This window comes from Nyctibius grandis, chromosome 11, assembly GCF_013368605.1.
Source record: "Nyctibius grandis isolate bNycGra1 chromosome 11, bNycGra1.pri, whole genome shotgun sequence".
In the NCBI taxonomy this organism is placed as follows: domain Eukaryota; kingdom Metazoa; phylum Chordata; class Aves; order Nyctibiiformes; family Nyctibiidae; genus Nyctibius; species Nyctibius grandis.
Genome location: NC_090668.1, coordinates 301,334 through 313,615, shown reverse-complemented (window position 1 = coordinate 313,615; position 12,282 = coordinate 301,334). Strand labels below are relative to the sequence as shown.

General features: G+C 61.9%; 2 protein-coding genes and 2 non-coding genes across 4 annotated transcripts; all 4 read right to left on the bottom strand.

Annotated features, from left to right (window-relative positions):
* Positions 1-319: 319 nt before the first annotated feature.
* Positions 320-3,525, bottom strand: ATP5F1B (ATP synthase F1 subunit beta). The gene is made up of 10 exons (XM_068410782.1): positions 3,354-3,525; positions 2,856-3,038; positions 2,385-2,559; positions 2,090-2,211; positions 1,670-1,854; positions 1,443-1,601; positions 1,222-1,344; positions 917-1,129; positions 628-829; positions 320-512 (listed from the first exon to the last, which is right to left on the bottom strand). The coding sequence occupies exons 1-10, from the start codon at positions 3,493-3,495 to the stop codon at positions 415-417; spliced, it is 1,602 nt and encodes a 533-aa protein (XP_068266883.1). The 5' UTR covers positions 3,496-3,525; the 3' UTR covers positions 320-414.
* On the bottom strand, positions 1,925-1,998 carry LOC137669077 (small nucleolar RNA SNORD59). The gene has a single exon (XR_011049042.1). It is a non-coding gene; the product is annotated as a small nucleolar RNA SNORD59 (small nucleolar RNA).
* Positions 2,752-2,825, bottom strand: LOC137669078 (small nucleolar RNA SNORD59). Its single transcript, XR_011049043.1, has one exon. It is a non-coding gene; the product is annotated as a small nucleolar RNA SNORD59 (small nucleolar RNA).
* Positions 3,526-3,979: 454 nt separating the features above from the next.
* PTGES3 (prostaglandin E synthase 3) lies at positions 3,980-11,980 on the bottom strand. Its single transcript, XM_068410443.1, has 8 exons — positions 11,897-11,980; positions 7,174-7,287; positions 6,931-7,000; positions 6,578-6,676; positions 6,270-6,359; positions 5,760-5,822; positions 5,281-5,305; positions 3,980-4,779 (listed from the first exon to the last, which is right to left on the bottom strand). Coding segments are annotated over exons 1-8 (483 nt in total). The 5' UTR covers positions 11,899-11,980; the 3' UTR covers positions 3,980-4,759.
* Positions 11,981-12,282: the final 302 nt, after the last annotated feature.

The window sequence follows — 12,282 nt, the reverse complement described above, 5'->3', positions numbered from 1 at the left end:
CGGACAAAGCCGGAGCGGCCCCAGGGTGGCTCCTTGTGCCACAAAATGGTGGAGCCGGCGCGGGGGGAGCGACCGGGACAGACAAGGGGACCGGCCCCCCCCACCGCCCCCTGCCCCACGTGAGGGGGGTCTCTCCCCACCCCTGGGGACCCCCCGGGGCCGGGGGCCCTTGCACTGCTGGGACAGCGCAGCCCCCCGCTGTGCCCACCCTGCTGCCCCCCTCCCATGGCGGAGGGGAGCCCCCGGCCAGCCCAGACCCCCATCCCGTGGGTGGGGGGCTCACAGGCCCCCCCCACCCCTCAGCACACGGGGCCCCAGGACGGTTTTCACTGATGTTTTATTGGAAACGTTAAATACGGGGGGTCCGGCCCCAGGCGGAGCCGGGGGGCAGCGGGGGGCCGCAGCGGGACCCCCTCACGCGTGCTCTTCGACCAGCTTCTCCGCCTTGGCCACCGCCTCCTCGATGGGCCCCACCATGTAGAAGGCCTGCTCCGGGAGCTGGTCGTACTCACCTGGGGGGAGAGGCCGCCTCAGCGGGGGGAGCGGGGAGCCCCTGGGCCCCCCCAGCTCCCCCGGGCCCCCAGCTGCCCCCTGCCCAGCCCGCAGCCCCCCCGGGGGCCGTCTCACCTGCCAGGATCTGCTTGAAGCCCTTGATGGTCTCCTTCAGCGGCACCAGCTTGCCCATGTGGCCGGTGAAGACCTCGGCCACCTGGAAGGGCTGCGACAAGAAGCGCTGGATCTTGCGAGCCCGGGCCACCGTCAGCTTGTCCTCCTCCGAGAGCTCGTCCATGCCCAGGATGGCGATGATGTCCTGCAGGGACTTGTAGTCCTGGCGGCAGGGACGGGGGGTGAGCGGCCAGCACCGGGCTTCCCGCCCCCCCCAGCACCCCCGCGGGGGCTGCCCCGGCCCCCTCACCTGCAGGATCTTCTGCACCCCCCGGGCCACGTCGTAGTGCTCGGGGCCCACAATGTTGGGGTCCATGATGCGGGAGGTGGAGTCCAGCGGGTCCACGGCCGGGTAGATGCCCAGCTCGGCGATGGCGCGGGACAGCACCGTGGTGGCGTCCAGGTGGGCGAAGGTGGTGGCAGGGGCAGGGTCGGTCAAGTCGTCGGCCGGCACGTAGATGGCCTGGGGAGGCGGGAGGGGACGGTGGGCCCGGGGCGGGCGCTGTGGCTGGCACCGTGGCACCCCCGGCACGGCGGGGCCGGCCCTGCCCTCACCTGCACCGAGGTGATGGAGCCCTTGCGCGTGGTGGTGATCCTCTCCTGCATGGTGCCCATGTCGGTGGCCAGCGTGGGCTGGTAGCCCACGGCGGAGGGGATCCTCCCCAGCAGGGCCGACACCTGCGAGGGAACAGGGCCCGTGAGAGGCCGCGAGGGGCCAGGTGGCCCCCGCAGGGCCCGGCCCGGCCAGCGCCGCGCTCAGCCCCCGGAGCACAGACCTCGGAGCCCGCCTGGGTGAAGCGGAAGATGTTGTCGATGAAGAGCAGCACGTCCTGGCCCTCCTGGTCCCTGAAGTACTCGGCCACCGTCAGCCCCGTCAGAGCCACTCTGGCACGGGCGCCCGGGGGCTCGTTCATCTGCCCGTAGACCAGGGCGACCTGCGGGCAGGACGCGGTGTTGGCACGGTGCCGCGCTGCCGCCCGCGCCCCCCCCGGCCCCCTCACACCTTGGACGTGGTGTCTTTCAGGTTGATGACCCCAGACTCGATCATCTCGTGGTACAAGTCGTTGCCCTCGCGGGTTCGCTCCCCCACGCCGGCGAACACCGAGTAACCGCCGTGGGCTTTGGCCACGTTGTTGATCAGCTCCATGATCAGCACCGTCTTGCCGACGCCGGCGCCTCCAAACAAACCTGCGAGGGAACAGGAGCCCCGCTCGACCCCGAGCCGCTGCGGCTGCCCCCGGCCTCCCTTCACCCCCTTCCTCCTCAGATCAATAACCGCTGCTTCAGCGAGCTCAGAAGAACGAAAGTCAAACGGTCGCTCATCAGCGAAGGAAACCGCCGCAGAGGGACCGGCCCCGAGCCCCGGCGGGGCTGGCAGGGTGCCCCCTCCCCACACACCCCCGTTCCTCCGGCGGCAGCGTACCGATCTTGCCGCCCTTGGCGTAGGGAGCCAGCAGATCCACCACCTTGATCCCCGTCACCAGGATCTCCTGCTCAACGCTCATCTCCACGAACTCGGGGGCTTCGGCGTGGATAGCAGCAAACCTGGAGCAGGAGGCGGGGAGGAACGGGGCTGAGCGGCCGGACCGAGACCCTTGGCCAGGGTGCAGCCAGGAGAACCCCAGCGCAGCAGGGACGTGCCGCATCCCCGATCACAGACGTGTCCGACACCCCGGACCCCGCGCCACGCTCGTCTCCCAGCCCGGAGCGTCACTCACTGTTTCGTCGTGATGGGGCCCCTCTCATCGATGGGTTCCCCGATGACGTTCATGATCCTGCCCAGGGTCTCGGGGCCGACGGGGATGCGGATGGGCGCGCCGGAGTCCAGCACCTTCTGTCCTCTCACCAGGCCTTCTGTCCCGTCCATGGCGATGGTGCGCACGGTGTTCTCCCCTGCCAAGGGCCCAAGGACAGCGTCACAGCAGCGCCCTCGAGCTGACCCTGGGGACGGCTGCTGGTGGCTTCCCCAGGTCCTGCCAAGGGAAGAGCCCAGGACCAAGAGGAGCAGCAGGACCCAGGGACAAAACCGCACAGAGAAAACCCGAGCCCAAACCGCAGCCCAGAGCCCCCGGCAGCCATTTTCCTCCTCCTCAGATCGAGTCCGTGGCTTCAGCGAGCTCAGGAGAACGAAAGTCATCGAGACGGATCATCACGGGAGGCGCCCCCGGCCCCCCGCGGCGGGTGCTCACCCAGGTGCTGAGCCACCTCCAGCACCAGTCGGGTCTCCCTGCCCTGCACCTCCAGCGCGTTCAGGATGGGCGGCAGCCCCTCGTCGAACTGCACGTCCACCACGGCGCCGATGACGGCCACGATGCGCCCGGTGGTGGCGCCGGCCTTGGCGGCGGGGGCCGCCTGCGCCGCATAGTCCCGTCCTGGGGGGGAAGAGGGGAGGGACGAGTCAAGGTCGGCCGGGGAGCGGGTAGCTCCGAGCTCCCCTGCACTCCCCGGGGTGTGCCCGGGACCGCCCGCACCCCCCCGGTGCTCCCGGGACCCCCCCGCTCTGCCCGGGACCCCCGGCACCCCCCGCTCCCCCGCCAAGGGCCGCTGCTCCCCCCGCGCCCGGTGTCCCGGCCCACCCCCCTCGCCCCGAGCGCGGGCACAGCCCGTCCCGCCCCACCCCAATAACGGCGCCCCGGTAACGGGCCTGCGCAGGCCCCAAGGTGACCCCGCGGCCGCCCCGCACTCACGCGCCCCAGCGGCGGCGGCCGGGCCGGCCCCGCGGCTGAGCAGCAGCGGCAGGAGGTCGCGGCCCGGCCCGGCCCCGCGGCGCAGCAGCGGCCGGACGGCGGCGGCGGCGGCGGCCCCGCACCGACCCGCGAGCCCCAACATGGCGGCGCCGAATGAGCCCCGCGCCCCGCCCGCCCCTCGCGGCCCCCGGGAGGCGGGCCCGCCGAGCGCGTCATCGCCGCCGCGCGCTCTCATTGGCCGACGCGCTGAGCCGCACCGGCCGCATTCGCTCTCCCATTGGCCGGACTTGTCTGGGCGCTCGCTTTCCGCCTGCGCCATTGGACTGCAGCTCTATCCGTCAAAGAACACTACGAATTGATTGGGTGAAGTTGTCGGGAAGGGGCGGGCCGCGGCCGGAGGGCGCCGGAAGTAGCGGCGCACGTGTCCCGCGCTTGTCCTTGGGGCGGGCGCCGTGACCGCGGGACCAGGCCGCGGCCCCCCCGCCAGGCCCCCGGACCCGAGTGCCCCCCCCGGGGCCATAGCGCTTCCCGCCGCCCCACCAGGCCCCCCCGTGGCCCCAGTGCCCCCCCCCGCTCCGCGCTACCGGCAGATGAAGGGACAGGGCCCAGGCGGAAGGAGAGCCAGGGAGTCTTCAACAGTTTATTAGAAAGAATGTAGACATTAAAAAAATCCCCGCTGCTCTGAACAGAAATTGAGGTTTTTCAGCCCGGTCAGAAGCCGCCCGCGCCCCGCGGTCCAGTCGCGCCCCTCCCCACAGTGCAAACACCGTTTGGTCTCAACGCTCAGACTGACAAAGCCACAAGGCAGAGCCCCGCGTGCCCCAGGAGATGTAACGGGGTAACGGGGCCGGGCTCCAGCCACCCCCCACCCGCCATCCCACACCAAAGGGGGAGAAATTGGTTTCCTTTTCACTACAAACTTTAGCAGGAGGGACCTGAAGCCAGCACAGAGGTTCTGCTGAATTTTGTGAGCCAATGACAACGTCCGTGTTTTGTTCCCGGTACAGACGTACAAAATTTCAGGCCGCAGAGGGGGAAAAAAATGCTCATTTAGGGCTCGGTGCCAATTCAGGGTTCTCCCGTTGTAATGACATCTGCTCCGAGGCAAGGAGGCTCTGTAACCTTTGCTGCGACTGCTCTGTGTCAATTGCCTACACCTCAATTGGGTTGGTTGGGTTTTGGAAGTCTGGAAAACGGTTCATGCATAACGTTATTGCCTCTCGTGGCTTAGGACCGCCCCGTGCAACGGTACACACCTACCATCAGTGAAGCCATTTAAAATGGACTGAAAATGGGTTAAAGGATGCAGGATCTCCCTTTAGGGCTATCAACTCAGGAATTCTTATCTCAATTATGAAATGTTGTGATGAAGTTCTTTCCCCAAACCCTGAAGACGACAGTTTTCCTTACTCCAGATCCGGCATTTCTAGAGAAAGAGAAGAGCGTTAGATTAGTGGGTGGGTTTTTCCTGTTGTTCCATTTTTTTAAAAAGTACCAGGAGCCCACTGACATCACAAGGGACACAAGCAAGATCTGGCCGTTGATCAAGGCCACAGGGCAGCTTCAGGCCTCTGACCCCAGCCAAGCACAGAGCTGGTTCTCCACAAGGAAGATCTTTACAGAACCGCTGCTGCAAGCGCAGGAGTCACTCGTGTAGAGCCAGCACCACAGACACCGACGCCCCACGCACCTCCCTGCTGCCCTTAAAGCCAAAGCCTCCCCAGGGCTACAGCTGGCGGGGAAGGTCAAACTGGTATTTCGTTCTCGTGGGGAATGGCTTTCACTAGATTAGCTCGTCTCACGCCGCTCAGACAAGGCGCCGGCATTAGCTCGCGGCCGGGATTTAGCGAGGCTGACGGGACCGAGCACCTGCTGCTCTGCTCAGGGCTCTCGCTCGACAGGGGGGGAACAAACAACTCCAACTTACTCTCATCATCGCTGTCTGGTGAGTCCTGGAAAGAAGAAGAAACATCAACTGGAGCAGACTGTGCTTGAAGGCACTTCTCCCTCTACCACCACCAACCCCGCAAGCGAGCTGCCGTTTCCAAAGCCGAGTGCCAAACGTGCTCTCCGTTGGCTGCTGTTTCTAGAACTCCAGGTTCCACAGGACAAGCTCAGTTTGGCCTCGCTGGCCAGAGCCTCCAGACCCACAATAGCCAGCGGTCACCGCAGAGGCAGGCGACACCACGCTGCCTGGGGCAAGCACTGACACCACCGCCCCCCACACCACTGCCGGAGGGGGGGACGATGACTTTTGCCAGATGACATCATTTGTCACCGGGGTTTGGTGCAGTTTCACCTTCTAACAGTGCTGAAGGGGGGACACAAGTTCGCCTCCAGCAAGCAGCGATGACTGCGCCGGGCACTGCGCCAGCGCCGCACGTACCGACTGCGAGTGGTACTTACATCATCTGCCCCATCTACTTCTGGCAAGTCTACGTCATCGTCTCCACCCATGTTGTTCATCATCTGTTGCAGAGAGATAATAGCCACGTTACGGGGTGAAGCCAACCACGCTCTCTACGCCAACTAGGGGAGCACTGTAAACATCTAAAAATAGCTTAAACCTGTGATAACCAACAGGCACCCACTGTCCTGACACACGAGCTGCACCTCTGCAGAGACTGCAAGGTGAGCACACACAGAGATTTCATTAATTGCCTTGCAAACCAGCCAGTGCCCTGGGTTAGTGCCGGCGCCTAAAACAGGACACACATCCACTTTGTACCCGACAGCAAACACAATCAGTCGTCTCCCTGCCCCGCCAACAGCCCAGAGCGCGGGTTAAAGCTGGCGACAGGAGAGCACCAGGAGGAGGAACCCCGAGGAAGGCGACTCTTCTGCAGCTGCCAGTCCCCGCTCGCCTGCGCACAGCCCGGAAGGAAACCCAAACCCCCAGCACTCATCGTCCCCTACCTCAGAAAAGCGATCGAAATTGGACATGTCTTCATCTGAGTCATCTTCCCAGTCTTTCCAGTTGTTGAAGTCCACACTGAGCCAGTTCAGCTGCGCACCAACACAAGAAGTTAATTAAGGACAGGCAAGTAACAAGCTGTTACTGTTCAGAGAAGGAAGGCTAGTGAGGACTGCCGCTCTGATCAGCAGCGCAGTAAGTGACCCATTAACCGCTGCATAATTATACATGACCCAAATATTAAACAAAATTAAAAACCAGGGCAGGCAACAGGCACTACTACCCCGGCCACCCCAGAGCCCAAACCCACCTTCGCCCTCTCTTTTGTTAACCTCGGCCACGCCTGACCAGATTCTCCTTTTCGTAAACAACACAAGATAGATCTGTCTGTTCTTTTATGCTTTGACTCCTGAAAAAGAAAAGAGCAAATACGTGTTAGTATCGTCGTCACAACTTCAAAGACTGCTCATATGAGACTCATTTGTCTTAAGCAATCAACTTTGTCCTGGAAAATCCCGCCCAGAGATGCCCTCCTGGGTCCCAGTCCAAGGATGCTCTGAGGGTCGAGGGAAGAACCTGCCCACCACACTGAAGCAGCCTGACTGTATTTTTCAGGATACAGCACTAAGAACACAGTAGGAGGAGAGTCAAGAGGATACTTACATTTGGATCAATATTATTAAAAAGGTCAATTTCGTTTAAATGTTTAAAGTTATCACTTCCTCCAAGACAACTGTTAAGAGAAAAAAAATGCTTGTGTTTAGCAGGAAAGGTCTTACAGAGCAAATACCTTCAGTAACAGAACTTGCTACTTTTAGGAAAACATCATCATCTGAACAGCCCCAGCTCAGCCTTTCGGATCCCCCCCCTGTGCCCTTCAGCTCGGGGCAGGCCCACGGGACTTACCTGAACGTAAGTTTGGATTTTTCAAAATTTACATTAACATCTTTACTGTCTTCAACGCAAAATTCAATAAAGACGTAGTCCCTTCGGTCGTACCACTTCGCAGAAGCAGGCTGCCTGTGAACACACCGTGTGAGACAAGTTCAAATCAGGTTTTGATTGATTCACCAATACTGAAAGAATTTTAAAACTCACCCTTCCACGCGGCCAGTAAACTCAACATTATCTTTCCTTATGTTTCTCCTGATGCACAACTTGAGCAGTTTGATTTTTTTTTACTGCATTGAGAGAAGTTCAACTAAAAGAATCCTTCCTGTTCTTAAAAGCTGCATTACTAGCTTATTATTAATCATCTTTAAAAGACACTTAAGGCTGAAAAAATATGTGAAGAATAAAAAGAGATACAACGCATTCAGTGCGTAAAGCCCCCAAAAAGCTCGTGCCGATGTTCTTTGAAGGAGCCATCAAAATCTATGAGATCAAAATAAACGTTACAGCAAATAAAAATGGTGACAAACCTTTCCAGACTGCAGACAGCCCCCTCTAACAGCTACACAGGCAGACTGGACGATGCTGTTTGTCATCCCAAGGGTTAAAACCCCAAAGCACCACCACTGAAAACCCCACTTTTTTGGACCTTGATACTATTAAAAAAACAGACCATTTAACAAAATTGCTACGAGTCAAACCCAGCTGAAGCCCTACAGGTACAAGAGCTGAAGAATCCCCGCTCTGACTCCTTGCTACAACCTTCTACGCACACAGACTAACTCCCACCCCCTCTGGCATCCTTCTGGCTTTCCACAAGCACCACAAGACGCGACAGCCTGCCCAGGGCACCAGAAAATGCAGCAGGACTCCTGACCAGCTCTTGTGTGTTCACAGCTCTACGGCGAGAGCTCACCCCACACTCGATCGGCTGGTGAAAGCCACCCCGGCTCGGCACGCCTCGGCCCCCCCTCTGCTTTCAGTTACTCTCCTGGCAACCCAGGCCAAGCGCACAACGGCACGTCTGCGTCCCAGCCAACGGCCACCCAGCGCGAGCGGCCGCTGCCAAGGCGCGGACCACGGGCGCTCTCCCACGTCGGCATCGCCCAGAGGCGCAGGGTCCAAGCGGGGATTTCGGAGCTCGTGCCCTGCAGAGACCTCAAAGACCCACCTGCGAGTCAGACTGGCTTTAAACGCTCTCAGCTGCACGGCCACTTACCAGGGTGTTTACTGCAACTGCCCTGACTGCAGGAAGCACAGAGGAGGCCAGCGTTCCCGTCGGGACGTGCCAGAGCGGCTTCCACTCCACGCACCGAGGGGAGGTGTTTGGTCTCTCTACTGCACCCTAAGCGTTACAGCACAGTAACCTGACAAAAGGGTAACTAACTCCTCAGCACATTTGTTAAGGTGACCATTGCTAGGCTTTTGGAACAGATTTTGACTCACCTGATCATCAACTGATTCAATTCTTGATACCGAACTGTGACACATTTAGTAGTTACTCGCTTTCCCTTTCAGCAGCACTTTTAGGAAGTGCTCAGGCATCTGCTTATTCAGGCAAAGTACAAGAGCAGCAGAGCAGTAATTTTCTTACTACAGTATTTTTTATTCCTTATTGGACACAATTTTCCTCCTCTAATAGGGAATGAAAGTCTCTCAGAGGAAAAAAAGAGGATGAGAAGCAGCCTGCTCTGTTCCCTCTGCGTTTGGGCACCGCGCAGCAGCCATTTCTCACACCACTGGAAGACAAAATCCCACTGCACGGGACTTGGTACCTCACTCAACGGCGCTGTTATCAGAACAGAAATCAGTGTCCCCGCTCACGATGCTGCAGGGGCTCCCGCTGAACAGCGTTAACGCTGCACAGGCATTTTCAATGTCAGTGGAGATATCTCTGGCCTTCCCAGGGCGCCGCGCGCGCTCCTCAGCCCCGCAGCTCTGGCTTGGCCGTGACCTCGGTATCTCTGACAACATCAGGGGTTTGAGGCACCAACAGCCCTGTGCACGGCACTTCCAAAATCGTACTGAACTGCCCTCCAGCTGAAGGAAACTCATGTGCATCTGAGCTACAGAGAGGAACTGGAGACCAAAGAAAATTTACCAGACCATAATTCATGTCTCTAACACTAAACGTACGCCGCCTCCCCAGATATTCAGTACTCACCACCCTGAGCACGCCTACTGTAATTAAAGCTGTGCTGGAGTTACCTCCCATTATCTGTTTTTCACATCTCTCCTCCTCCCACAGGGAGGATCGAGGCCTTCCTTTGGCCGCCTGCGAAGTGCTTTAGTCAGGACTTACCATTCAAACCAGTAACGCAGGATTCGCTGGAGCTGCCAACCAGAGCCAGGGGCGAGGTGGGCGTCGCAGCCGGTTTGTCCTGCTGCCTACACAGGGATCCCCGGGGAACAACTGCACCCGCGTGCTCCGAGCGCTTCAGAGAGAGACGGCTCCCCTACACCCACCAAAAACGTTCTGTTTTCTTACAGGCCCCAAGAAACACTGCCAGGACTTCCAAGCACAGCCCCTCATCACACGGAGAGTCTAATGTTTCCTCCTTCTTGCTCAACCAAACTAATCCCAGGGGACCTCAGCCTTACGTCAACCCGAGCGTGTGCTCTGGTTATGTACCATCCCCGCGTCCTAACGGGACTGAGAGATCTTTGAAACAGATAAGTTAATTTAAACGTGCCATGTGCTGTGTAGCAACAAACCATGACAGACGTAGAGCAGCGCACGGCCCAGGAACAAGTGACCCGTGTGCCACCCTCGGCGAGGATTCCTTCTGCCAAATCGACGCTTGCTGCCACCCGCGCGTTCCGGTGACTCCCTAAACCGACATGGCCACCGCACGCCTGCACCTGCCCGTCTCTTCCAGCGTCGCATTCGGAGGACAATCGTGACAGAATTGTAAAACAGGTTCCAGAAGCTCCGCGGCAGCAGTTTCCCGCTGCTGGGCGAGGCGCAGGCTCAGCCTCACGGCTCCGCGCTGGGCTGCCCACAGGACGCCCCGTGGACGCCCCGGTCTCCAGCTCGGCCGCAGGTGCAGAAGCAGTTTCTCGCACGCCAAGCTCAGGAGCCGCATCTCGAGTCTTACTGTTGGTGGCTTGGTGCGATTCCAGAAGTTTCCAAACCTGTCCTCGTGCTTCCTGTCCCCTCCACAGACTGCACCTACTGGGAGGCCAGCTTTCCGTCCTGGAAAGCATCCTGACAATTCCTACAGTTTGAGGACACTGCAAGTGTCATCTGCTGAACAAGATTTTCACCCCCAGACAGCACCAAGAAATCTGTTTTACATAATTAGTTTTGCTTTCATTTATATGCCACAGAAAGGCTTATTTTTTTAGTTAAAAAAAATCTAGTTTCAGATTATAGACAACTGTAAGTGGGATGAAGCAGCACTGTGCTTTCAAGATGATGTATTCTACAAACATTAAATGAACCTGATTTATTACAACCTTCTCGCTTTCAGTCAGGTTAAGGTGAAGCAGCCCCACGACTCAGGGTTTCAGAGCAGCTGCGCTGCAGCAAACACCTCACCGGGGACAAGGGGGCAACAAGCCACCGGCCGCATCGGCCGTTTCACCGAGCGGTGACGCCCGCAGACCAGCCCTCCTGACGACAAAAGCCTCAGAGAAGCGCTGCCGCCTTCAGCCGTTGAGGCCAAACACGTGGGGACCCGGACCCGCGGCGGGTGACGCTGCCACCGGCCGCCCTCCCCCAACAGCCGATTTCGCTCCAAAAGCATCACGCTGCGACGCTCGGCTCCTCTCCCGTGTGCGTTGCCAGAGCACGTTCATGTCTGCTGCAGCTCCGTTACCGACGGCACACGCCGGTTTTGGGTCACTGAGGCAGCCTCAATATAATTACAGCGCAGCCAGCTAATTAGGCCTCCCCGGCACGGGCCCTCCTGCAGCGACGAGGCACTTCGGGGCGCAGGCTCCTGCCCCGGGCACACGTGAGCCGCGCTCGGAGAACCGCGGCTGCTCGCCCGGTCCCTCCCCGCAGGGCTCGGCTCCGGCGGGCAGCGCGGCCCGGGGCTGGGCTGGCGCCCGCCGCTGCCCGCTCCCCCCGCGGCGGGGGGGGTCCCGAAGGCGGCTCCTGCCCGCGTTCCGGAGGTGCCTCTTCGCCGTTATTCGTTTTGTGCGCGGGGAGGCGGGAGCTCACGGACCGACGGACGCAGCACCGGCCGCTCCGCACGCGTCACTTACCGGGAAATCGCCGCCGTTTCAACCACCTCCGCTTGGGGGGCGGCGGCGCCGACCGAACCGAGAGACGCTGAACGCCCCCGCGCCGGGCGAACCGGGCCTCGGCCGCCGGCTCGGCCCGCCCCGCCCCGGGAAGGACCCGGCGGGTCCGCGCGGCCTCAGCCCCGCTCGTCCCGCACCCCCCGGGCGGGAGATCCGCGCCCCCTCCGCCCCAGACCGGGGCACAACCGGGCAGACCCGGCGCGGCTCCAGCCGCCTCGCCCCGGCCGCCCGCCTCGCCCCGCCCCGAGCGCTGCCCCCGCCCGAGCCACCGGCGCAGGCGGCAGCCGGGGCCGACCCCGCCGGCGAGAGCGCCCCAAAGCCCCGCGCTCCCCCTCGCCGCGGCGGCGGGGCCGGCCAAGGTCACCACGCGGCGCCGGGACCCGCTCCCCGCTCCCCGCGCCCCAGCGCGGGCTCCCGGCGGCGCCCCGGCACAGCGTCCTCCGGCGGCCGCGGCCGGGCCGCGCCGCTCCCCACCCCCGGGCCTCACATGGCGAACGGCGGCGGCTCCGGCTGGCGCTCCTGGGTGGGGGCCCGGCTCTGGGTCCGGGTCCGGGTCCGGCTGCGGGCGGCGGGTAGTGGTGACCGGCGGCGGCGGGCGGCGAGGGGCCGGGCAGGGCCGTGGCTCCGGCGGCGGGTTCGGCGCTCGGGCTCGGCGCGGCCTCGCTCCCACAATGCCCCGCGCGCGCGGCAGCGGCGGCGCCCAGCGCTGGTGACGCAGCAAAATACCCGCCGCGCCGCCGCGCGCCGCGCATGCGCGCCCTCCGCGTGCGGCCCCCGGCGCGCCCAGCCGCCCGCCCCGCCCGCGCGGGCCACGCCCCGGCCACGCCCCCCTCCTCCCTTCTAGCAGCTTCTGGCCGCGCAGGCGCGGTGCGA

What these genes read in the sequence shown, in the direction of transcription:
- ATP5F1B (XM_068410782.1), bottom strand. Translation starts at nt 3,495, where the DNA reads ATGTTGGGGCTCGCGGGTCGGTGCGGGGCCGCCGCCGCCGCCGCCGTC. An exon ending in GGAGGTGGCTCAGCACCTGG is followed by an intron (nt 2,560 to 2,855) that starts GTGAGCACCCGC and finishes GGCCCTTGGCAG; the next exon opens with GGGAGAACACCGTGCGCACC. An exon ending in GCTCCATCACCTCGGTGCAG is followed by an intron (nt 1,130 to 1,221) that starts GTGAGGGCAGGG and finishes CCGCCTCCCCAG; the next exon opens with GCCATCTACGTGCCGGCCGA.
- PTGES3 (XM_068410443.1), bottom strand. An exon ending in TTAATAATATTGATCCAAAT is followed by an intron (nt 6,677 to 6,930) that starts GTAAGTATCCTC and finishes TTTCTTTTTCAG; the next exon opens with GAGTCAAAGCATAAAAGAAC. An exon ending in TAACAAAAGAGAGGGCGAAG is followed by an intron (nt 6,360 to 6,577) that starts GTGGGTTTGGGC and finishes GTTGGTGCGCAG; the next exon opens with CTGAACTGGCTCAGTGTGGA.